The sequence below is a fragment of the Heptranchias perlo genome, chromosome 2 (assembly GCF_035084215.1).
Source record: "Heptranchias perlo isolate sHepPer1 chromosome 2, sHepPer1.hap1, whole genome shotgun sequence".
Lineage (NCBI taxonomy): Eukaryota > Metazoa > Chordata > Chondrichthyes > Hexanchiformes > Hexanchidae > Heptranchias > Heptranchias perlo.
Window position 1 is genome coordinate 81,172,176 of NC_090326.1, and position 25,992 is coordinate 81,198,167.

At 42.4% G+C, this 25,992-nt stretch overlaps 1 protein-coding gene across 1 annotated transcript in view; it reads right to left on the reverse strand.

The window, feature by feature from the left end:
- The window catches only part of itgb8 (integrin, beta 8), a 107,972-nt gene that overhangs the window by 62,011 nt on the left and 19,969 nt on the right, over positions 1–25,992 (reverse strand). The window contains exons 6-7 of the mRNA XM_068003686.1: positions 15,327–15,485; positions 5,837–5,932 (exon numbers count right to left, since the gene is read on the reverse strand). Coding sequence (XP_067859787.1) covers positions 5,837–5,932; positions 15,327–15,485 — 255 coding nt within the window. The remainder of the gene's footprint in view (positions 1–5,836; positions 5,933–15,326; positions 15,486–25,992) is intronic.

Sequence of the window (25,992 nt, forward strand, 5' to 3'; positions counted from 1 at the left end):
GCACAGTGGCTGCAGTGTGTACCATCCACAGGATGCACTGCAGCAACTCGCCAAGGCTTCTTCGACAGCACCTCCCAAACCCGTGACCTGTACTACCCAGAAGGACAAGAGTAGCAGGCACATGGGAACAACACAACCTGCACGTTCCCCTCCAAGTCACACACCATCCCGACTTGGAAATATATCTCCGTTCCTTCATCGTCGCTGGGTCAAAATCCTGAAACTCCCTTCCTAACAGCACTGTGGGAGAACCGTCACCACACGGACTGCAGCGGTTCAAGAAGGCGGCTCACCACCACCTTCTCAAGGGCAATTAGGGATGGGCAATAAATGCCAGCCCCGCCTGCGACGCCCACATCCCATGAACGAATAATAAAAAAATGTACACTTTTAACAACATGATAAATGTTCATTACTGCCAATCAACCTCTCTGGCACTGAAAATTAATTATTACAAGTGTGGAGTCTCATTCCTTCAGGTTTTAATTGCTGTTGGAGATTTTAAAAATGTCAAATTTTAAATTTTCTTTTACTTTTCCTTTCTGTCTCTTTTTTCTCTCTCTTAATCCAATCTCTCTCTTTCTGTACCTGATTTGACATTGAATTCACCCACTCTAATTTACACTTCCTTCTCAGTCCTTGCGCTGTTAATTTCACAACCTTCAATCCAATTGGTTAAGGAGATACTCTGTTGCTTGCCCTGTTCACTCAGGCCCCGTTTCCCTCGCTGCGACGTTATCAGCTCGCACTTTCAGCAACTTGCTGCGCAAAAAAAAATAAAACCTAAATGGGCAAGGGCAAGTCTAACTAATGGCAGATGCCATTACATGCCCTGCCACAGCAAATTATGGCCCAATAATTTTACAATGATACAAAACAATTTTCAGTCTTCAGTCTTGTAGCTTAATTATTACCTTGTCCAAATGCAATTTGTCAATTAAAAATACACTGAACATAGATTATTGAAGATATGTTGTGACTGATCTATATGATATGATCAGTATTGCGAATGGATAACACATATGTAATAAATGAGTTATGGTAAGCCTCCAATGTGCCACAACATACTGTACTGGATTTACAACACTGGTAACATTGTTTTCAATTGAAATAAATTCATTTTACTGAATATTGTGTAATTTTATAGCAGAGAGAATATATTTGGAGCTGATCGCATAGAAATATGAATGTCTTTCAGTGCTGTAAAATTTATCACTTCTGAAAGCTGTAAAATTAGACTTGCTGAGTTCATAAAATGAGAGGTGAGAAAACAGGATGGGTTCCTACAGGGTTCAAATCTGCAGCTTCAGAATTTTTTTGTCATGGTGGATGAAATCTAAAATGACATATGCCATTTTATTCTAAAATCATGAGATGGGTTCATACTGGAGACACGATGGGCTATAAATTGGGCCGTGAAGCGCCAGTTTTGTAGGCGTTACGCGGCCTCCCAAGGACCCAAAATGGCGTCCGGAATGTGCGCGCATGTTTCCAGCAAGACGTGCGCCGGATGCCATCTTGGTAAAGGCGTTTGCGCATGCACAGATAACGAACTCTGGCAGTATGTAAAGTAAGGAGAATATGCGTTAGATCAGTGTGCAACGTTGATTTAAAGGGACAAATGTGATTTTGGAACAAAACGCTCCAGCCAATGCACTGTCTTAACCTTGCACAGCTGAACAGGTCGTAAACAGCATGGAGGATCCCCCCATCAGCGCTATTTAAAAGAGATCATGCAGGATTTGCAGGTTAGTTGCTGGATTATTGTTTCTGGCTGCTGATGCATTTGTACCTGTTTTTGGAGGTCTCCTATACTTGAATACTAGGACTAGGGGACATAGCCTAAAAATTAGAGCCAGGACTTGCAGCAGTGAAGTTAGGAAACACTTCTACACACAAAGGGTGGTAGAAGTTTGGAACGCTCTTCTGCAGACAGCAGTTGATGCTACCTCAGTTGTTAATTTCAAATCTGAGATTGATAGATTTTTGTTAATCAAAGAAATTAAGGGATATGAGGCTAAGGCGGGAATTAAATCACAGATCAACCATGATCTCATTGAATGGCAGAACAAGCTTGAGGGGCTAAATGGCCTACTCCTGTTCCTATGTTCCTATAATAAAGTTTCAGAACTCTACAGGAAGTGGGCTGGCTAGCTGACAGGCAACAGCAAGGGTACAGGCAGAGTGGCAGGGGTGGGTCAGGAATGCTGTCATCCTGAAAGAGGACAGCAGGTTCATGTTCCATGGAGCCACTGCCACTTGCTGCCTCCTGTTATGCACCACCTTCTCCTGCAAGGAAGCGGGACCTGTGTCAGTGAGTGTCCTGCAAGATGTTTGGGTGATGTGCCTGTCATGGTTGAATAGCTGCCAGTGTGTGTGACCTGTGAGTTGTGGGTGTGCAGCTTGCAACAGTGGTAATGTGTGAGGGTGAGAGGAAGCATCTAATTAGAAGAGTTGAGTACTGATTGAAAGAGCCTGTTGGTATGTGGGTGATGGGGGGTGTAGTGCATGGAGCAGTGGATGCGGCTAGTAGTGCAGGGTGCAGTTGGTAGGAGATGCCACTTAACAGTTGACCTCATTCATCTTGAACATTCGTGTCAAAGCAGTGAATTTCTTCCTGTACTGCATCTATGTTCGTGGTGCTATGTGCCTAGCATTGACTTAGTCCCCTACTGCCTCGGGAGCATATGTCTGGAGAGCCTCTTATCCCCCTGCGGATATAGGATGATCCTTCTTCTGTCCACCTCTTGCACCAAGGCCTCTAGTGCATTAGCAGAGTTGATGGTGCAGGCTCTCTCACAGGCCTGGTAAAAATTCAGATCGGCAGATTGGTGAGGTCTGGCGTACAGATTGGAGGATGTGGGATTTAGTAGTGCGCAACTTTTATTCAATGCTTTGACATAACTCAACTGTTTGTAAACATAGGGACGGGACTGGCATCTATATTTTACGTGTGTGATGTCTGATCTCCATTCAGACTCCGTGCATATCCGTATCTCATATTTTACACATAAGCGGTGCAGGCTGCCTTGACATGATGTTAGCCACTCGTGCAATACCGGGGCCCACCTGCTGGTGAGCAGCCACTCAACAGTATAGCTTGGCCTGGCTGCTCACAGATATCAGGTAAATGACCAAGCAGCATGAATGTTATGTGCTGCCTGCATTTCAACGGCCGGGGGAAGGCAGGTGGGAAAGTAAGCTGTGAGGAGGACATCAACAGTCTGCAAAGGGAAATAAAAACGGAAATGCTGGATAAGCTCAGCAAGCGAGGCAGCATCTGTGAAGAAGGAAACAGAGTCAACGATTCGGGGGAGGAGAGCAGATGTTGGGGTTGATGGAAGATGGAAGAGGGTGTCGCAAAGGGAGCGGTGCCCTCGGAATGCTGAGAGGGGAGGGGAAGATGTGTTTTGTGGCGGGATTGTGCTCGAGGTGGCAGAAATGGCGGGGGATGATACATTGAATGTGGAGGCTGGTGGGGTGGAAGGTGAGGACAAGGGGGACCCTATCATGGTTCTGGGAGGGAAGGGAAGGGGGGGGGGGGGGAGGGCAGAGGTGTGGGAAATAGGATGGACGCGGTTGAGGGCCCTGTCAACTACAGTGGAGGGGAATCCACTGGTTAAGAGAGTGGGTAAGAAGGTGGCAGATGGAGTATAATGTGGGGAAATGTGAGGTTATTCACTTTGGTAGGAAGAATAGAAAAGCAGAATATTTTTTAAATGGTGAGAAACTATTAAATGTTGGTGTTCAGAGAAACTTGGGTGTCCTCATACAAGAAACACAAAAAAGTTAGCATGCAGGTACAGCAAACATTTGGGAAAGCAAATAGAATATTGGCCTTTATTTCAAGGGCATTGGAGTATAAAAGTAAGGAAGTCTTACTACAATTGTACAGGGCTTTGGTGAGACCTCACCTGGAGTACTGTGTACAGTTTTGGTCTCCTTTTCTGAGGCAGTGCAGCAAAGGTTCACTAGATTAATTCCTGGGATAAGAGGGTTGTCCTATGAGGCGAGCTTGAGCAGAATGGGCCTATGCTGTCTAGAGTTTAGAAGAATTAGAGATTATCTAATTGAAACATATAAGATTATGAAGGGGCTTGACAGGGTAGATGCTGAGAGGTTGTTTCCCATGGCTGGAAAGTCTAGAATTAGAGAGCATAGTCGCAGGATAACAGGTTGTCCATTTAAAACTGAGATGAGGAATTTCTTCACTCATTCAGAGAGTTGTGAATCTTTGGAATTCTCTACCCCAGAGGGCTGTGGATGCTGAGACGTTGGGTATATTCAAAGCTGAGATGGATAGATTTTTGGACTCTAGGGGAATCAAGGGATATGGGGATCGGGTGGGAAAGTGGAGTTGAGGTCGAAGATCATCCATGATCTAATTGAATGGCGGAGCAGGCTCGAGGGGCCAAGTGGCCTACACCTACTCCTATTTCTTATGTTCTTATCCAATTTAACCCCCGATGTTTCTTTGTTTCTTAAAGAATTACATTTCTGGAAGTTGTAATCAAAATTATTCGAGGAGATTTTCCTAGATCTGCGCATAGGTGCACTGGATCGCCCGGGGACAGCGAATATCAGAAAATCGGGTAGGTCAGACCACAAGCTTGAAAAGGAACCCGCCTGACTTTCCTCTGTTTAGATTTACAGATGATCTAATATGCCTGGGCACAAGCCCTGGAAAATCTCCCCTTCTGTCCCATAAAAAGCACCTACAAAATGATTTTAAAACTGTTTGCCTAGGCCAACATCTGATTTCAGGCTTCACATTGTCCATCTCTGACTCTTCCCTTCCCTTCCTCGACTTCTTTATCTCCATTTCTGTGGAAAGGCTGTCGACCAATATCTATTATAAGCCCACTGACTCCCACAGCTACCTTGTACCTTGATTACACTTCCTCCCACCCCACTTCCTGTAAGGACTCTATTCTCTTCTCCCAGTTTCTCCATCTAGGTCGCATCTGTTCTGACGATGCCACCTTCCACACCAGTGCTTCCGATATGTTTTCCTTTTTCCTCAACCGAGGATATCCCCTCCACTGTAGTTGACAGGGCCCTCAACCGCGTCCATCCTATTTCCCACACCTCTGCCCTCCCCCCCCTTCCCTTCCCTCCCAGAACCACGATAGGGTCCCCCTTGTCCTCACCTTCCACCCCACCAGCCTCCACATTCAATGTATCATCCCCCGCCATTTCTGCCACCTCGAGCACAATCCCGCCACAAAACACATCTTCCCCTCCCCTCTCAGCATTCCGACGGCACCGCTCCCTTTGCGACACCCTCTTCCATCTTCCATCAACCCCAACATCTGCTCTCCTCCCCCGAAACGTTGACTCTGTTTCCTTCTTCACAGATGCTGCCTCGCTTGCTGAGCTTATCCAGCATTTCCGTTTTTATTTCAGATTTCCAACATCCGCAGTATTTTGCTTCTGATTTTCTACGACCTATCCTCACCAAATGTTCGCAAACTGTAAAACCCTGAAAGCACTAATGTCAATTCTTACATTGGTTCAAATTCAACTATACAAGTGCATATTATGGTTTGCTTGAGCATATGCAAAACACCATAGACCATCTTGTGAGCAATTAAATATAGCAATAGAACATTACCTTATAAATTATCTGATTGTTTAGAGGCAACCTGAACCATAATGCCACAGTTTTTCCAAATATTGGAATTTACTTTCAATTATTGTTGGCAGAAGCCTAAAATATGATTATATTTTAACAACATTTCACAATATAAATTGATCAGCTCCATCTGAATTCACTTTTCCCAGGAAGCCCAACACTGCTTCTTATTCTGTTCAACGTTAACAACATAGATCTTACCTTGTACCAGGTGATGCATGATCCCTGAACTGCAAAAATGACATGGATGCTATTTTCCAGCAGCTTATCCACCAACAGACCCACAGATGGATGCTCCTGTTAGAAGTCAAGAAACAAGCAACCACACATTACACTGCAGAATACTGGATGTCATTCAGATCAATTAGCATAACAGAAAGAATGTCTTGGGGAATTCCGTAAACAATATTTTATGTGTTTAGCATTAGTTCTTTACCCATGTCATTTTACAAATAGGCATTATCTAATGAAAGTGAATCTGGGAATAATAAACACAATTGTTTGTCCTTGACCTTAGTTCTGTCCTGCAGCACTGACTCACACTCAGACATACACTAGTGAAATCTAAGAAGTCCAAGGAACTATCACCAGCTGGATAAATGCATACAACCAGCTGATACAAATAGTATTTACATTATAGTATTTATAATTTCCTTGCTGATTTCCGATTAAAATTCACAGTAACAAAGGTAATGCCTCTGTCAGGAAGGGCAGAATAAAATGAAACAGCATCATTCAAGTCAAGGTTATGAAACAGATGAATGCATGTATGTAGAATCATAGAATCATAGAAAATTCACGGCACCGAAGGAGGCCATTCGGCCCATTGTGTCCCGCCAGCCAAAAATGAGCCACCCAGCCTAATCCCACTTTCCAGCACTTGGTCCGTAGCCCTGCAGGTTATGGCACTTCAGGTGCACATCCAGGTACTTTTTAAATGAGTTGAGGGTTTCTGCCTCTACCACCCTTTCAGGCAGTGAGTTCCAGACCCCCACCACCCTCTGGGTGAAACATTTTCCTCAGCTCCCCTCTAATCCTTCTACCAATCAATCACTTTAAATATATGCCCCCTGGTTACTGACTTCTCTGCTAAGGAAAATAGATGTTTCCTATCCACTCCATCTAGGCTCCTCATAATTTTGTACACCTCAATCAAATCACCCTCAGCCTCCTCTGTTCTAAGGAAAACAGCCCCAGCCTATCCAATCTGTCCTCATAACTAAAATTCTCCAGTCCTGGCAACATCCTCGTAAATCTCCTCTGTACCCTCTCTTGTGCAATTACATCCTTCCTGTAATGCGGTGACCAGAACTGTACGCAGTACTCAAGCTGTGGCCTAACCAATGTTTTATACAGTTCTAGCATAACCTCCCTGCTCTTATATTCTATGCCTCGGCTAATAAAGGAAAGTATTCCATATGCCTTCTTAACCACCTTATCTACTTGTCCTGCTACCTTCAGGGATCTGTGGACATGCACTCCAAGGTCCCTCACTTCCTCTACACTTTTCAGTATCCTCACATTTATTGTGTACTCCCTTGCCTTGTTTGCCGTTCTCAAATCATTACCTCATACTTCTCTGGATTTAATTCCATTTGCCACTTTTCCACCCACTTGACCAGTCCAATGATATCTTCCTGCAGTCTACAGCTTTCTTCCTCACTATCAACCACACGGCCAATTTTTGTAAGATCTACAAACTTCTTAATCATGCCCCCTACATTTAAGTCCAAATCATTTATATATATATATATCACATAAAGCAAGGGACTAGTACTGAGCCCTGTGGAACCCCACTGGAAGCAGCCTTCCAGTCACAAAAACAAACATCGACCATTACCCTTTGCCACTGAGCCAATTTTGGATCCAACTTGCCACTCTCCCTTGGATCCCATGGGCTTGTACTTTTTTGACCAGTCTACCATGTGGGACCTTGTCAAAAGCATTGCTAAAATCCATGTAGACAACATCAAATGCACTACCCTCATCGACTCCCCTAGTTACCGCCTCAAAAAATTCAGTCAAGTTCGTCAGACACGACCTTCCCTTAACAAATCAATGCACCTAATTTGTGGGAAGGAGGTTTTGAGAAGATCTCGCAGAAGGGAAGGGGGTGGGGGGTGGCGGGGAGGGTGTCCAGGGCATGGGAGGCTGTGACTTTCCTTGTAGGACCCAGAGGAGCACTCTTGCTTGCTTGCTTTCTGGCAAGCCTTCCCTTAGTGCCAGCCAGTGGCTCTGGCTGTCTGAACATCCCCTTTCACCTTCCTGCGTGCTGCCACTTTCTGCCCATTTTGGGCGGGCAACTTTCCGATGGCATGTAGATGAGAAATTAACATACCACAGGCCTCAAACTTGGTCAGCAGATGTGTCAGGCACTTGCCCCACCCCCCGCCTGCCCAAACCACTTGGGGTTAAAATCGACCCGGCGACTGTAGTCCTGCAATTTCTTAACCAGCACTTCATGTGAATATTGCTCTTTGCTGGGAGTGCCCAAATGAGGAATCAGCCCTATAATCTCTACTAGTGAGATGGTATTGTATCAATTTTCAATCATGTCAGTATTACTGCAGCAGGAACAATGTACAGGAACAATGTTAAAGTTCTCAATTGTGGGAAAGGCCAATTTTATTAAGCTAAGAAGTGATTTAGCAAAAGTGGGAAGATTCAAAGGATGCAGAGTAAACATGTTCCCACAAAGAAAAAGGGTGGGGCTGCCAAATCTAGAGTCCCACAACGGTAGGTTTTACATTTACCTTGGATGGCCTCTTCTGTCTGCAGACTAGCTATAGAAGTGCTTCAGCCTGGCAGGAAACCCATAGTGGCTTCCCCACTCAGGTCCCAGTTAAAATGCAATTGGGGTCCTTTTGACGTAATAGGACCCCGATTTGCACAATTTCATGACCCCTCCGCATGCTTTCGGCGACCAACTCATCCACCTGCAGAGCTTGGGAAATGGTCGAGTTATGAGCGGGTAAGTAAACCCCTCCGTTTTCAACTGCTCACCCGCCTGATTTCTGCCGGGCAGGTAGGGTTAAAATCGACCCCCTGATTTTCCATCTGTTAATTTAAATGACCAGAACATCAGAGGCTATGGACTTGCAACTTCCTAACCTGAGCTCCCTGTGGGCAATAACTCTCAGTCAGAATACCCAATCCGTGAATCAACCTTTATGGCTACATCTGAAGCAATAACACAATCAATTTGGAGTTGGTGTAAGGAATATCCTTTGTGTGATATAATGGTGGGAGGGAACTGTCAAGGGATCGAGAGCTAATAAAGAATCCATTTTGTAAGTAAGGGATCCATTTTGTGTTAAGCCTATAAAGTTAAAAGCCTGCAGGACTTTACTGACAATTCAGTCTACACAGAGGTCACAAAAGGCCTGATCTCGAGGTTAAACAACACATTGATTACATTGAATTCTGAACTTTCTCAGAATTCATTAACGCTTAGAGACTAACTTATCTGTAGCATAGCCATAATAGAGCACATTCAATGCCCTGCTAAACCCTAAACACCAGCAGTTTCTGCAAGCCTCCGGAACCGGAGAACCTGGAACTTCTTAATAAAGACTGATACGAGCTGGTACAGAGTGTGTAAAGGTTATGGAATGTTAATGGACTACTACAGTTGGAAAGGGTATAAAAATGGTAAGGACAAGATTAGAAGATGACACAGAAGGAAGAGATCTACAAAGTTGAGCTCAATGACTTTAACATATGATCCTTCACACCAAAGCATCGCAGTGTGTTCCAGGATGTTCTCTGTGCGTATATTCATGTAACCCTTAATAAATTTGTAACTTGTAAGTGTTTGATTTCTGTATCTAGAATCCTCATTTCTGATACATAGACAAGGACTCTGTCTAACATTATAGATAGGCACCCTGTGAAAGGATGGGAGTTCTCAGGCATTACAAGTTAAAGGTTCTACTCCCTGCATTGCAGTTTATTTTATTTTGAAAGAGTGTAAAATGACCGTTAAAATGAAAAATTGAATTTAGTAGTCAAAACAGAGAAAATTATTTTATAAAATAAAGTACAAAGTTAACAATTAAGAAATATAAAGGTCTAATTAATAATTCGTGGATTATAAATGGCTTCCAAGGCTGCAACAAAGAAGTTAAGTGAACGCTGTGACATTAATCAGAATCTAACTAGTGAAAAATTAGAGAAAAAAAGGAAAACTAAGACCCAAGAGGTGCTAAATATATCCCTGTCTGCTCCAGTACAGCAATTTAGAAATAATCAGGATATAATCCATGGGAATCAGCATTTCAGAAGGTGAAATGTAGAATTGGAGGAAAAAGTGCACGACCAGCACAGAGCCATGCAAACCCACCTTGTCTCACCAAAGCTCGAAAAATATTGGAGAAATGCACATGACAGGACAGCACTTGCGAAAGGTACAGTATCCAGTTCAGATCTCAAGGGGATCCTATTGTTACACTCTGGGTTACGCTATCATATAGCTAGTTATTGGGCAGTGCAGGCACATTTCAAATGCAAGATGGTCAGACTGCTTACAGGAGTAGGCATCACTGCTCTATTGAGAGAATAAGGCAGACCTTATAACTAATGGCTTTCATACATTTATGGTAACTTTATTCAGCCCTGTGTTATTATTTTTGAAAACAAATGTTGACTAATACTGATGGAACTTAAATAAAGTTTGTTTTTTAACGTAAAGCTGAAAAACATTTGAACCCCAATGACTCAGTAAGGTTACAATAAATATTGAGCCACAGAGACTGGAAACATTCCCAGCTTGATCTCTGGCCTATGCTGAATTGCCAATGTTGCAGTAGGAACTACAACTGGTCTCTGCACTCCTTGGTGAGGGAAGGAAATCAGCCAGGGTTCCCAATCTTGATAGAGTATTGGGTAGATGTTGGATAAGGATAGGATTGGGCTCAGCTATGATATCCACCCCCACCCCCTGACCAGTCAAATAAGTGGTCAAAGCTTACACATGATTAGTAACCACTTGAGCAAGATTTTAAGAGGGCAACGAGTGCCTGTGAAACAACCACAGCAAGGAATTAACGTTGTTGGGATGGGAGAGAAAAATGACGAACAAACCTTTCTATAAAGTAATACATTTTAAATATGCCCGTTATAGAGGTGATATAATCAATCAGATGACCAAATACAAGAGACCATTGGCGTTAGCCAATTTAATTCTACGCTGAAGATTAAGGACAAATAACTCGTTCAGCAGATATTTATGAGCAGAGATTAATGAAAACTGTTTGTTCTGCTAGTCAGTTTTGTATCTGATCCTTAGAAACTAATATACTGTAGTTTTTCACATTATGCTCCAGATAATGCACTTCCAACTTCTCTGTAAAACCTATTGAATATACCACATATTTGCACATACTGCACAAACCCCCTTTTCTGGAACTTCAAGAACAGCACAGTAGTACTGTAAAATGAACAAGCATTTTACTAGACTTTAGAATAACATTTCTTTTGTGGGTCATTTAAATCGTGAAAGTGAGCATTCAGGTGCAGCAAGCAGTCAGGAAGGCGAATGGTATGTTGGCCTTCATTGCAAGAGGATGAGTGTACAGGAGCAGGGATGTCTTACTGCAGTTATACAGGGCCTTGGTGAGACCAAACCTGGAGTGTTGTGTGCAGCTTTGGTCTCTATCTGAGGATGTCCTTGCCGTGGAGGGAGTGCAACAAAGGTTTACCAGACTGATTTCTGGGATGGCAGGACTGACATATGAGGAGAGATTGGGTCGACTAGGCCTATATTCACTAGAGTTTAGAAGAATGAGAGGTGATATCATCGAAATATATAAAATTCTAACAGGACTAGGCAGACTAGATGCAGGGAGGATGTTCCCAATGGCTGGGGAGTCCGAACCAGGGGTCAGTTTCAGGATACGGGGTTTGCCATTTAGAACCGAGATGAGGAGAAATTTCTTCACTCAGAGGGTGGTGAACCTGTGGAATTCTCTATCACAGAAGGCAGTGGAGGCCACGTCATTAGATGTATTCAAGAAGGAGATAGATATATTTCTTAATGCTAAAAGGGATCAAGGGATATGGGTAAAAAGTGGGAACAGACTACTGAGTTAGACGATCAGCCATGATCATATTGAATGGTGGAGCAGGCCCGAAGGGCCGAATGGCCTACTTTTGCTCCTATTGCCTATGTTTCTATGATAGTCAAATTTGTAGCCTGGATTTTTAATGGGGTTTATTTTAACACCAGATACAATCGATGGGTTACTGCTGGCATGAATATAGTACTGATCGTAAAATCTAAGGACTGTACATCAGTTATTTTCTTTCTCATGGGCTAAGTCTCTGTTTTTGTACATTCTAATTGGTTATTTCCTACTTTTGTTATTTGTTGATCATATTGTGCCAGACCTTTCCTCCCAATTTCAATTTTCTCCTCAATCACACACCACCAAAAAAAACATGCTAATTATGGCACAGCAAAAATTTTCTCTAAGATACAACTACCATGACAGTCTTCACCCAAGCTCAGACTGAAGGGGAAACTTTTGACAATAGTGTTGTTTTAAATATGCGGTGAATGGATTAACATATGCTTCTTTTAGGAATAAAACGGCAGAGATTAAGAGCACAAACTGCAATTCAATTTACAGCACACTACTGTAGAGATTTCTGGGTCTCCACAAGTTTCAGATATAAATTAAGGAAGCCATTCCCTATAACACACTCACCTCCACTAATGAAGTACTTTTCAAGTGTCGTCACTGTTTTAATATGGAAACACGGCAGCCAATTTGTGCACAGCAACGTCTCACAAACAGCAATAAGATAATTAACCATATAATCTTCTTGTTGGATGAGGGATAAATGTTGGACAGAACACTAGGAGAACTACCATGGTCTACTTCAAAAAGTGCTGTGGGATCTTTTACATCCATCCGAAAGGGCAGACAGGACTTGTTTTGTATTTCCTCTGAAAGACGGCACTTCCAACAGCGCAGCCCTCCCTCAGTACTGCACTAAAGTGTCAGCCTTGATTTTGTGCCCGAGTCCCGGAGTGGAACTTGAACCCACAACCTTATGAGTCAGAGATGAGAGTGCTACCACAGAACCAAATTTGACACTAATCCATATATCTACTGGACATAATCAGCCTCTAAACAATTTACTACACCACTTTATCATCCTCTAAACGTGCCTTAGGTGTTGACCACCTGGATTGCAGCCTGTGGAATTTTGGGACCCTTCTCTCTCTGCTGGCCATTAGGGTCCTGTGCAGATTGCAGACATTTCCTAGTACTGAGTGCATGTGGGCCCTTGGACACAAAACTGCTCCTAATTTTGTACAGACTGGCAATCTCACTCAGAGAAGGTAAAGGATAGGAGGTTAAGCCAATTGCACATTGTTGAGGCAGTAGAGAGGGAGCTTAATTCTGTAGCTAGCTGTGCTATATTTGATCTGGGAGTTGTTGCTATTGTTATTTGATACTTACTCTTGATCCTTGAAATGTAAGTATTCCATTCTGACTGCTGACATCCCTCACCTTGATAAGCATAATAATTCACCAAAAGAACCCCAATCTGATTAGAGCTGAAACTGCATTCCAATAATACATCTGAACATATATGAAAAAGTCTTATCATAAAAATTATTGTATTAAGAATGCACAAGCATGATGGGCCGAATGGCCTCCTTTCCTGTAAGATTTTATGCTTCTATGAATGCTCTATTTTCAAAAAGATGATAACTGCTGCTTGTCATTCCACTATATAAAATAGCAAGAACATAATGGAGTAGATTTTAACTTTTACACCAGGTAGAAAACTGGCTGTAACAGACTGGCTGCCAATTATACAGCCCGCTCAATTTTTCTTTCCCAATCCAAATTTTCCCAAATGGAAAGAAAAATCAGGCAGCGGGTGGCTGATCTGTTACTGCCAGTTTTATGCCCAGCGGTAAAAATTAAAATCTATCCCAGTGTAATCTTTTAAATAAAATGTTGTGCAAATCAACTGAAGCTATGATGCTGTAATTCACATTTGAGTTGTGGTGTATTAAACTGAATTCAGTTGATGTATGATTGTAATTCCTAAAACCAAATTATTGTTCTGATTGTGACGATTATCCTTGACTGTGCAGAAGTAGTTAATAATAATACATCAAATTTGCAGTCCTTTGAAAGTGAGTGTAGTTAAATGGTGGTAGCCAGTGCTTTGGATTCTACTGGTTTCCAAATTGTATTTGAATCTTTTCAATTGAGTCAATTTGTGTAGGACAGCTCAAGAGCTAAATTAAACATCACGAATAAAAACTTAAATCCTGATTCATTGGTCCAGAATTTCCTGGAAACTTTCGGCATAACTATGCCATAAGAGTAATGTTTCACGGTTTCTTTCCCCCCGAGGAAATTTACGCATAACTGACTTCTACCAGTTTTACGCTGAAACATCGCTACACATGAATGTCCTCAACCATTTACGCTGCTTCAGAGATATGTACGCCAAAACGTCCTGCCACTCATTTACATAGCTCCACCCCCCATGCAAAAGAACACCTCGTGTGAGTTTCCTAAATTTACACAAATAATGTGCTGCTGGAGATTTACACCCAAAACTTTGGGTGCAGCATGGCCTGTAATCATTTGATATTGACGCAGCTGAGATTTCTGCAATTTGATAGCGATTTTCTGCACGATTTGTTTTGAATTTTTCTGACCGAGACCTGCACAACACTTAATCAAAGTGCTGTGTGCCTGAAATTATTTGGAGTCTCGCCCCTCCTCCCCAACACATTCAGAAGGACTAAGCAGCTGGAATTGCCTTCTCAATGGGCTCTGTTCAGCATAATAATTGTAAACAATTTTACAACACCAAGTTATAGTACAGCAATTTTATTTTAAATTCACAAGCTTTCGGAGGCTTCCTCCTTCGAAGGAGGAAGCCTCCGAAAGCTTGTGAATTTAAAATAAAATTGCTGGACTATAACTTGGTGTTGTAAAATTGTTTACAATTGTCAACCCCAGTCCATCACCGGCATCTCCACATCAGCATAATAATGGAAGAGGAGCAGCAAAGGCAAGCTCAGAGTGAGGCGCCATGCACAAGACAGTAACCCACTCACTATTACCCTTATTGATGGGCCTGCATTTGTGCTTGTTTTATGCCGGTTAATAAATTCAAACATAGGCAAATGAGCTCAGTAGGAAATTTCAGCGCAAGTTCCCATTGGCAAGTACGGCGCGGAAACCAGTGTAAATTTTGGTGTAATTTCTGTGTAAGTGTGATCCAGGAAATTTGGGGCCATTTTCCTATAGTAACTCATCCATCAGGAACTGGGCTGAAATTGATCAAGCCATTTTATATAGAACCCTTACAACCAGCAAAGGAAACTTATATCTTATCAGGCTGGACCGAATTAAAATCCAGTTCCCTGAGGTGAAAAGACAGTGTGCTAATCCAGTTCACCACCCAATTTTCCCAAGTTAAGGCTTCAATACTAGTGACTTCTGGCCATGTTCTTTGAAAACAGTAAATGATTTGTTTCCTCCTAAAAGCAGAAAGAAGAGACCTTTGAATAGAAAACCATTAGAATGTTGTACTGTTTCTAAAATACTGTAGGGAGAGGGTGAAATCTCCTACATACATTTGCCAAATGTACTGTGTTATATTTTTGCTTTGTTAAGCTAAAGCAATAAGAGGTACGCCGTTACCTTACCATAATAGTTGAATGGGTGTACATATTGTCCTTTAGGTGGCAGTTCCCATCGTTAGGCAGGACAATACCACCCAATTTGCTGTCAAGTGCCAAGTGAGATAGCTGATCAGTTATCAGCAGCAGCAAATGTTTTGCTTCCTTACGCCATCCTATTTGACTCTAAAGCAAAGAAAAGGCCAAATTGAGTAAATCACCAAGAAGTACACAGAAATAGTTTGTTGTGCTAGATTGTAATGTGACCACATTCATCACAAAACTCTCAGGCTGAATCTGAATTTGGGCCTCAGGGCAAAAAGTGATAACAACAGGAAACAACATTCCATAATGTAAATTATTTTTTTTCATCATGCATTCAATGCTTGGGAATTAAACATTTCTGCACCCAGTGTCAGGATCAAGCATTCCAAGGCTAGGGACCGCATAGTTTAGATACAGAGTAAAGCTACTTCAAGTCTGCCAGGATATCTGTCTGGAGGATATTTTCTGCTATCGTTTAATGGTAACAATGGCAGAGATTGGCCCAGAAGAAGACAGGGAAATAAGATGAAATCTCAAACTTTTTCCCTGTTTTCCAGCCAAAAAAGGAGAGCGATATTGGTAACAATTTTTTTGTTGAAAAGTTTGCTACTGCTTGATAAGACCTGTAAAAGTCTTATAAATGAACTTTCAGAGAAAGATACGGCAGCTGAAGGAAATTAAAACTAGGTAGGAATTAGCTCACCCACTATGCTGGAGTGAATTCAAGAGAGTAGAACAGCTAATCTCTTGGCAGAATATCTGTTCAATATGGATTTTTCTGCAGTTGTTACATTAATTGATTCAGTATTTCTGCTGGTGGGAGAGGGCTGCCACTGATCACAGACGTGGCCGGAAACTAAACACCCAACCCACCAACAACTGACATTTTAATCAGCTGAACAGCATTGCATTCAGGGGCACTTTAAACAGAAGAACAGTAAACAGTTGAGAAGCTCAGCTATATGTTTCACTCTCCCGCATGGAAAGTCGAATAGCCTACATAGTTGGATAATTATTACAAGTAGGAAGAAGGCTAGAACTCACCAAGAAAATAAGTTAAATGTAATTTTCAATACAAATTGCACAAGCAGATGATGCACGTAATTTTAAAACTTGAATTTCTTTGTTTTATGATTTAAAAACTCAGAGGTTGATTACACACAAATGAGCAATTACTTTAGTTCCAATTCCATATCTATAAATCGGTCTTTCAAAATCCAGAAATGATCATGTTGGGCATGGCACAAATTTATTGTTACTTAAACAGTGTTCTGCTCTCCAGAGCTAGATTCACATCCTTGGCTGTTACTTGAAAAGTTGCTGAGCCACTTAAAAGGCACAAAATAAGTATTATTGCAGGCAAGTCCTGATTGGATGCCAATAGGACTAATTGAACAAACTCAACCAGTAGAAAACTGAAGTTACATTTCTAGTTGTTGCTATTAAATAAGCAAAACATGGTAAGATTAACACCTGTTTCTAGAGGTAGAAAACAATCCCAACACGTCTGACCCACAAGCTCAAGACAACAGTGCTGCTGAACCAATATGACATTTCTGTGCCTCACAATGGTCATCCTTGTGGCCTTTCCAAGGGAGCAAATAGACAATTTATGCCTTATAATGCAGGTCTCTTTTGGAGAGTTGATGATTTGGTCCCCCTGTCTTACCACTGTTTGAATACAGATTAGCTGCACCAGCAGGAGAAAGAAACTGAAAACAAAAATCATGGTTGTTGCTCCTTCCCACCTGCAAAGTGATTTTAGGAGCACTTAGTGCATCTCGGCTCCTCTCAATGTTTAAATCTGAGGAAATATTTTACGGCCTAAAAGAGGTAGCCATGGAAATAGTGGATGCATTAGTTGTCTCTTCCAAAATTCTATAGATTATGGAACAGTTCCTGCAGATTGGAGGGTGGCAAATGTAGGAACATAAGAACATAGGAACAGGAGTAGGCCATTCGGCCCCTCGTGCCTGCTCCGCCATTTGATAAGATCATGGCTGATCTGTGATCTAACTCCATATACCTGCCTTTGGCCCATATCCCTTAATACCTATGATTGCCAAAAAGCTATCTATCTCAGATTTAAAATGAGCAATTGAGCTAGTAACCCCACTATTTAAAAAAGGAGGGAGAGAGAAAACAGGGAACTACAAACCAGTTAGCCTAACATTAGTTGTAGGGAAAATGCTAGAGTCTATTGTAAAGGATGTGATAACAAGATACTTAGAAAATATCAACGGGATTAGACAAAGTCAACATGGATTTATGAAAGGGAAATCATGTTTGACAAACCTACTGGAGTTTTTTGAGGTTGTAACTGGTAGAATAGATAAGGGAGAACCAGTGGATGTGGTTTATTTGGATTTTCAGAAGGCCTTTGATAAAGTCCCACATAAGACGTTAGTGTGCAAAATTAAAGCACATGGGATTTGGGATAATATACTGGCATGGATTGAAAATTGGTTAACAGACAGGAAACAGAGAGTAGGAATAAATGGGTCTTTTTCAGGGTGGCAGGCAGTGACTAGTGGGGTACTGCAGGGATCAGTGCTTGGGCCCCAGCTATTCACAATATATATCAATGATTTGGATGAGGGAACCAAATGTAATATTTCCAAGTTTGCTGACGACACAAAACTAGGTGGGATTGTGAGTTGTGAGGAGGATGCAGAGGCTTCGAGGTGATTTAGACAAGTTGAGTGAGTGGGCAAATACATGGCAGATGCAGTATAATGTGGATAAATGTGAAGTTATCCATTTCGGAAGGAAAAACAGAAAGGCAGAGTATTATTTAAATGATGATAGTTTGGGGAATGTTGATGTACAAAGGGACCTGGGTGTCCTTGTACACCAGTCACTGGAAGCAAACATGCAGGTGCAGCAAGCAGTTAGGAAGGCAAATGGTATGTTGGCCTTCGTTGCAAGAGGATTTGAGTACAGGACCAAGGATGTCTTACTGCAGTTATACAGGGCCTTGGTGAGACCACACCAGGAGTATTGTGTGCAGTTTTGGTCTCCTTACCTAAGAAAGGATATACTTGCCATAGAGGGAGTGCAGTGAAGGTTCACCAGACTGGTTCCTGAGATGGCAGGACTGTCGTATGAGGAGAGATTGGGTCGCTCGGCCTGTATTCACTCGAGTTTAAAAGAATGAGAGGGGATCTCATTGAAACATCTAAAATTCTAACAGGGCTGGACAGACTGGATGCAGGGAGGATGTTTCCCCTGGCTGGGGGGTACAGAACGAGGGGTCGCAGTCTCAGGATACGGGGTAGGACATTTAGGACTGAGATGAGGAGAAATTTCTTCACTCAGAGGGTGGTGAACCTGTGGAATTCTCTAAGACAGACGGCTATGGAGGCCAAGTCACTGAATATATTTAAGAAGGAGCTTGATAGATTTCTAGACACAAAAGTCATCAAGGGATACAGGGAGTGAGCCGGAATATGGTATTGAGATCGAGGATCAGCCACGATCATATTGAGTGGCAGAGCAGGCTCGAAGGGCCGAATGGCCTACTCCTGCTCTTATTTTCTATGTTTCTGTTTCTATATTTCCACTAGGGGCGCTATCGGTAAAATGCATCTAAAATGTGCTAATCACTGTGACAGTTTTGCCGAGATGATGTTATGCTGAATTTTCCGTACATACTCATTAGCCCAAATGCAAAATCTTCCGTGAATCAGCGCAATCAAGCAGTGCAATCAAATGAAATCGATTCATGACTGGAACAGGACCAATGGGGCCTCAAAGCGGTGTAAAAGGTAAGGAAAAAAAAATTTCCTTCAGAGCAAGGCTAGAAATCACATGTTATGAAACTTTCTCTCTATCCAATTGACCGCTGGTTACTGCTGTCTTCAATTAACTAACTGACATTTCTGCAGCAGAACAGGACACACCTGTAGCTTCAACTGACTGCTGGTCACAGGTCTTATTGCTGCAGTAGGAGCAACAGACCTGGGTCAGTAGTTTCAATTGACGTTGGTCACTGCAGGTCAGGTGATTAACGCTGGATTAATGTGAACACAGGTGCCTGTGCGTCTGAGAATCTGAGCACAATATGATGAACCACCCCCCCAAAACAGGCGCAATCGGTGGAAACTCGCCTTTCCAACCTGGGGGCGTGGCCAGTTTTGCGGACAAAGGGGCTTTTGAACTAGCGTAAAGGATCACGGATATTCGAGTGTAAAGTGGTTACAGGTGCAACTCATGCTTAAAATTCTGCAATCTTTAGTGCTATTTGATTTAATTCCGCCCAGATTAAGCTGTTATCTTGGCGGAAATCATGTGGAAATTCCAGGCCTAAAAGTCTTTTTTTAAAAACGGGGACTGGGTTGTGCAATAGGTTAGACGCTGGCCTTGAGAACATGGGTTCAAAATCAGCCCAAACTGATGGGAGGACAGTCTGCTCTGCTTCCTGACAGTCAGTATCATAATATTACATCGAGTTACATTGAGTCTACAGCACAGAAACAGGCCATTTGGCCCAACTGGTCTATGTCGGCAATTATGCTCCATAAAAGCCTCCCAACTCCTCCCACCCCTCTTCATCTAACCCCATCAGCATATCCTTCCATTCCTTTCTCCATCATGTACTTATCTAGCTTCCCCCTAAATGCATCTATCTATGCCATTCGCCTCAACTACTCATTGTGGTACATTCTTACCACTCTTTGGATAAAGAAGTTCCTCCTGAATTCCTTACTGGATTTATTAGTGACTATCTTATATTTATGACCTCTAGTTTTGGACTCCCCCACAAGTGGAAACATTTTCTCTACATCTACCCTATCAAACCCATTCATTATCTTAAAGATCTCTATTAGGTTACCCCTCAGCCTTCTCTTTTCTAGAGAAAAAAGCCCCAGCCTGTTCAGCCTTTCCTGATAAGTATATCCTCTCGGTTCTGGTATCATCCATGTGAATCTTTTTTGCACCTTCTCCAATGTCTCTATATCCTATTTATAATATGGAGATCAGAACTGTGGACAGTACTCCAAGTATGGTCTAACCAAGGTTCTATACAAGTTAACATAACTTCTCTAATTTTCAATTCTATCTCTCTTGAAATGAACCCCAGTGCTTGGTTTGCCTTTTTTATGGCCTTATTAACCTGCATCACTACTTTTAGTAATTTGTGTATCTGTACCCCTAGATCCCTCTGCTCTTCTACCCCATTATCCAACTCTTATTATCCAACCAGAATCCTTATTCTTCCTACCAAAATGCACCACCTCACTCATTTATATTGAAATTCATTTGCCAATTACACACCCATTCTGCAAGTTTATTATTAATGTCCTATTGAATTTTAATGTATTCTTCCTTTGTATTAACTACACCCTCGAATTTGGTGTCATCTGCACATTTTGAAATTGTACTTCCGATTCCAGAGTCCAAATAGTTAATGTAAATTGTGAACAACAGTGGTCCCAGCACCGATCCCTATGAATCACCACTTCCCACCTTTTGCCAATACTACCTTTAACCCCTATTCTCTGTTTTCTGTTTCGTAGCCAGCTTGCTATCCATTCTGCAACCTGTCCCCTGACTCCACATGCTCTGATCTTAGTCATGAGTCTGCAATGTGGAAAATTGCCCAGGTATGTCCTGTCCACAAAAAGCAGGACAAATCCAATCCGGCCAATTACCGCCCCATCAGTCTACTCTCAATCATCAGCAAAGTGATGGAAGGTGTCGTCGACAGTGCTATCAAGCGGCACTTACTCACCAATAACCTGCTCACCGATGCTCAGTTTGGGTTCCGCCAGGACCACTCGGCTCCAGACCTCATTACAGCCTTGGTCCAAACATGGACAAAAGAGCTGAATTCCAGAGGTGAGGTGAGAGTGACTGCCCTTGACATCAAGGCAGCATTTGACCGAGTGTGGCACCAAGGAGCCCTCGTAAAATTGAAGTCAATGGGAATCAGGGGGAAAACTCTCCAGTGGCTGGAGTCATACCTAGCACAAAGGAAGATGGTAGTGGTTGTTGGAGGCCAATCATCTCAGCCCCAGGGCATTGCTGCAGGAGTTCCTCAGGGCAGTGTCCTAGGCCCAACCATCTTCAGCTGCTTCATCAATGACCTTCCCGCCATCATAAGGTCAGAAATGGGGATGTTCGCTGATGACTGCACAGTGTTCAGTTCCATTCGCAACCCCTCAGATAATGAAGCAGTCCGAGCCTGCATGCAGCAAGACCTGGACAACATCCAGGCTTGGGCTCATAAGTGACAAGTAACATTCGCGCCAGATAAGTGCCAGGCAATGACCATCTCCAACAAGAGAGAGTCTAACCACCTCCCCTTGACATTCAACGGCATTACCATCGCCGAATCCCCCACCATCAACATCCTGGGGGTCACCATTGACCAGAAACTTAACTGGACCAGCCATATAAATACCGTGGCTACGAGAGCAGGTCAGAGGCTGGGTATTCTGCGGCGAGTGACTCACCTCCTGACTCCCCAAAGCCTTTCCACCATCTACAAGGCACAAGTCAGGAGTGTGATGGAATACTCTCCACTTGCCTGGATGAGTGCAGCTCCAACAACACTCAAGAAGCTCGACACCATCCAAGATAAAGCAGCCCGCTTGATTGGCACCCCATCCACCACCCTAAACATTCACTCCCTTCACCACTGGCGCACTGTGGCTGCAGTGTGCACCATCCACAGGATGCACTGCAGCAACTGGCCAAGGCTTCTTCGACAGCACCTCCCAAACCCGCGACCTCTACCACCTAGAAGGACAAGGGCAGCAGGCGCATGGGAACAACACCACCTGCACGTTCCCCTCCAAGTCACACACCATCCCGACTTGGAAATATATCGCCGTTCCTTCATTGTCGCTGGGTCAAAATCCTGGAACTCCCTTCCTAACAGCACTGTGGGAGAACCGTCACCACACGGACTGCAGCGGTTCAAGAAGGCGGCTCACCACCACCTTCTCAAGGGCAATTAGGGATGGGCAATAAATGCTGGCCTTGCCAGCGACGCCCACATCCCGTGAACGAATAAAAAAAATAAAATAATGTGGTACCTTATCCATAAGACCATAAGAGATATTGTTATCGTTTGAGTAGTCTTAATCCAAATCAATCCTAGTACAAAAGTGCAACTAATTTGGTGCTGATTGGCATTGAATTAGCAGTCTCACTCAGAGAAACCAAAGAAAGGTTGGTGTGGGAAATAGAAAACGTTACACTAGTGCAATAAAGTTGCTCTTCTGAAGTTGCCACTGAAGTGCATTTGTAGGGGCTGAAATGGAAAGTGTTCTGTTCCCTACCACTAATGTTCCTCACCTTGATGACCACAAAAATAGTTTCAGAAAACTGTATTATGTCATATTTAGGTACACACAGTGCCCTATAAGCCTACTCTGCATTTTGTTAACCAAGGCAGCGCTTTGCCTTTTTAATCCTGATTACTTGCCACTTCTCCAAATCCCTTGATATCCGTACTCCTTAGTTAAGTATCTATCCCTCTTTTGAATACCTCAATTGATGCAGTGCGTTACACAACCCTTCGTACAAATAATTTTTTCCTGTATTCACTTTTAACCGACTTAATTGTAAATTTAGGATTATGTCTCATTGTTCTGAATTCCTGTACTAGCAGAAAGAATCATTCCCTATCCATTCTTTTCATTATTTTAAACTGCTCAATCCTATCACTTCTTAACCTCCCCATCTCTGGGGAATATAGCCCAAATTTACTTAGTTTCTCATCATAACTGACTTCATCCCAGGTATCATTGTGAATGTTCACTAAGCTTTATCCTTCCTAAGATGATGGGGGTAATTTTAACCTAACCCACCCACTGATGTGATTGGAACGGCCACTAGTTTTACACCCCGCCTAATTTTACTTTCCAATGATTTCAATGGAAAGTAAAATCGGGCAGAGCGTAAAATGAGTGATCAATCCAATCTTGTCAGTTTTCCGCTCGGCAGGTTAGGTTAACATTACCCCCGATGTGCCCAAAACCAAGCACATTATTCCAAATGAAGTTTGACTAGTGCTTTGCATAACTGCAGTAACACTATATTCTATACATCTCATGATGAAACCCAGCATCCCAATAGCCTTTCTATTTTTTGCACCTGCAAGCTAGCTTTTAATAAGTTATGTACTTTCAACCCTAAATCCCTTTGTTCATCTACCCTAACACTTTCCCATTGAGACTGCATTCACATCTTTATTTCTTACAACCGAAGTGTACTAGCTCACAATTTGTTACATGAAACTGCATCTGCCATTGTTCCACCTACTAACTTAATATATTTATAGCCTTATGCAATTTTCTGATCTCTTCTTCACAATTCACTATACCTCCGAGCTTAGTATCTTCTGCAAACTTGAATATACTTCCCTCTATTTTCAAATCCAGATCATTTATATGTGAAGTGCAAAGCTGGGACTACAACAATAATCTTTGGGGAAGACAGCTAGTCGATACCCACCAATTTGGGAATGTCCTATTATCCCACTCTCTACCTCCCAATCAACATCTTATCCATACCACTAGGATGCCTCCATTTCCATATGCTTCATTTTTTGCAAATAATCCCTTATGCATATCATTATTCAATGCCTTCTAAAATTGTATACAACATCAATTGAGCCTCCTCTATCTACCACCCCAGAGACTCTATGGTAAATTTTCTGCTTACCTGTTTCTGGAGAAAAGCCCAAACTGCTGGGAGCACATATGCATGCAGCCCACAGTTTTCCACACATTATCTTTAGTCATACACAACATACTCCTCCATTCTATATCTACAGAAGTTTAGCATGGTCAACCTTACACCCTATTCATAATAGCAGTTTGCCCCCAGTGACAATGCTGCTATTGGCTGGAAAGTCCTAATATAAATGTAGAGGAACTACTGCTATCGGAGGTGATTTTGAGCCATGGTGTCGACGGAAAAAAAGCCAAAAAACATAGCTGCCAATGTAGTGAGTAGCTGAAGTCCTCCCATACATCTCTGTAAAAGCAATAAACTGGTTTTGCCACCACTGGCTTGTGTGAACCTTCCCCAGCCACTGGGGGAGAGAACAGTTTGAAAGGAATCTTTACAAACAGCAACTTTAAAACAGCTACATATTTAATACTGCACATGTAAAATTGTTTTTAAGTTAATGTCACTGTTATAAACAGTACTGGGAGATAAATGGGACAATTTCTACAGCACCCCAGGCAGCAGACCAACACTGAAGGCCCACTTCAAGAAAGGGTTCTCCAATAAAATGGGTCATTAGATTATCTAGATTGTGTAATGTTTCCTTCCCTCCTGCTCCCTCAAGCAGGAAATTTAACAGCTAACAGCTCTAGGATTTCCTTCAATTTCTGTAAATATGCCAGGAAGCTGGGTTGTCTCAACAGATTGTCTTCCACTCCTAATAGAAAGAATAAACTATCTTGATTGCAATGGATTTTTTTAATCATATAAAGAAAAATGTATATAACAATGGCTGGAGAGATGATGCAGGAGGGAAGTTAGTGCAGGAGGGAAGGTTCAGATTCCTGGAACAGTGGGATCAGTTCTGGAATAATAGTGGCCTATACAGGATGAGTGGGGCTCATCTAAACAAGACTGGGACTAGTTTCCTCAGTAGGAGCACAAATTGCTATGGGGAGGAAAATATAACGGCATTAACAGGGACATGGTTTAGGCTAGGGCAGGACTGGGAGCAGAACATTCCTGGTTACAATATATTCACGAGGAAAAAAGGAACGGTGGTAGTATTAATTAAAGATTCCATTACAGCATTAGGACGTAGGGACGATATAGGGAATATGCAAAAGTTGAATTTACTTGGCAAGACGTAAGGAGTATTAAGGGAACTGTCACTCTATTGGGAGTATATTATAGACCACCGAACGGTGGGAAGGAGATACAGGAAGAAATATGTAGGCAAATTAGAGAAAAGAACAGGGCCACACAATGGGTGACTCTAATTATCCAAAGACAGACTGCAGTAAGAGTAATGCAAGTGACAAAGAAGAACCGGGGTTTCTACAGTGTGTCCAGGAGTGTTTTTCTAGATAAATATGTTTTTAGTCCAACAAGAAAGAATTGCTGGATTTAGTTCTAGAAAATGAAGTGAAGTAGGTAAGAGATGGGGAACATCCAGAAAACAGCAACCACTGCATGTGTTTAATATAATTTTTTTTTAATTAATTGCAAACTTTAAGCAACTTCAAGAGGATATAGCCAGGTTAGTAGATTGGACAAATAGATACCAGATTAAATTTAATGTGGAGAAATACTGGGCTAGAAATTCGGCTGTGTAGCGCCCGTTGTTTTGGCGTTACTCGGCCTCCTTAATTTCCAAAATGGCATCTGGGATGGGCGCGCACGCTTCTAGCGTGATGTGCGCCAGACACCAGCTTGATATAGGGGTTTGCGCTGGTGCAGAGAATGAACGCCGACAGCATGTAAAGTAAGGAGAATATGCATTAGATCAGTGCGCAATGAGGATTTAAAGGCATAGACATCATTTTGGCACTTAACGCTGCAGCCAATGCACTGTCTTAACCACGAACAGCTAAACATGTCTTAGACGGCTTGGAGGATCCCCCACCAGCACTATTTAAAGGGATGATGCAGGATGTACAGATTAGTTGCTGGATTATCGCTT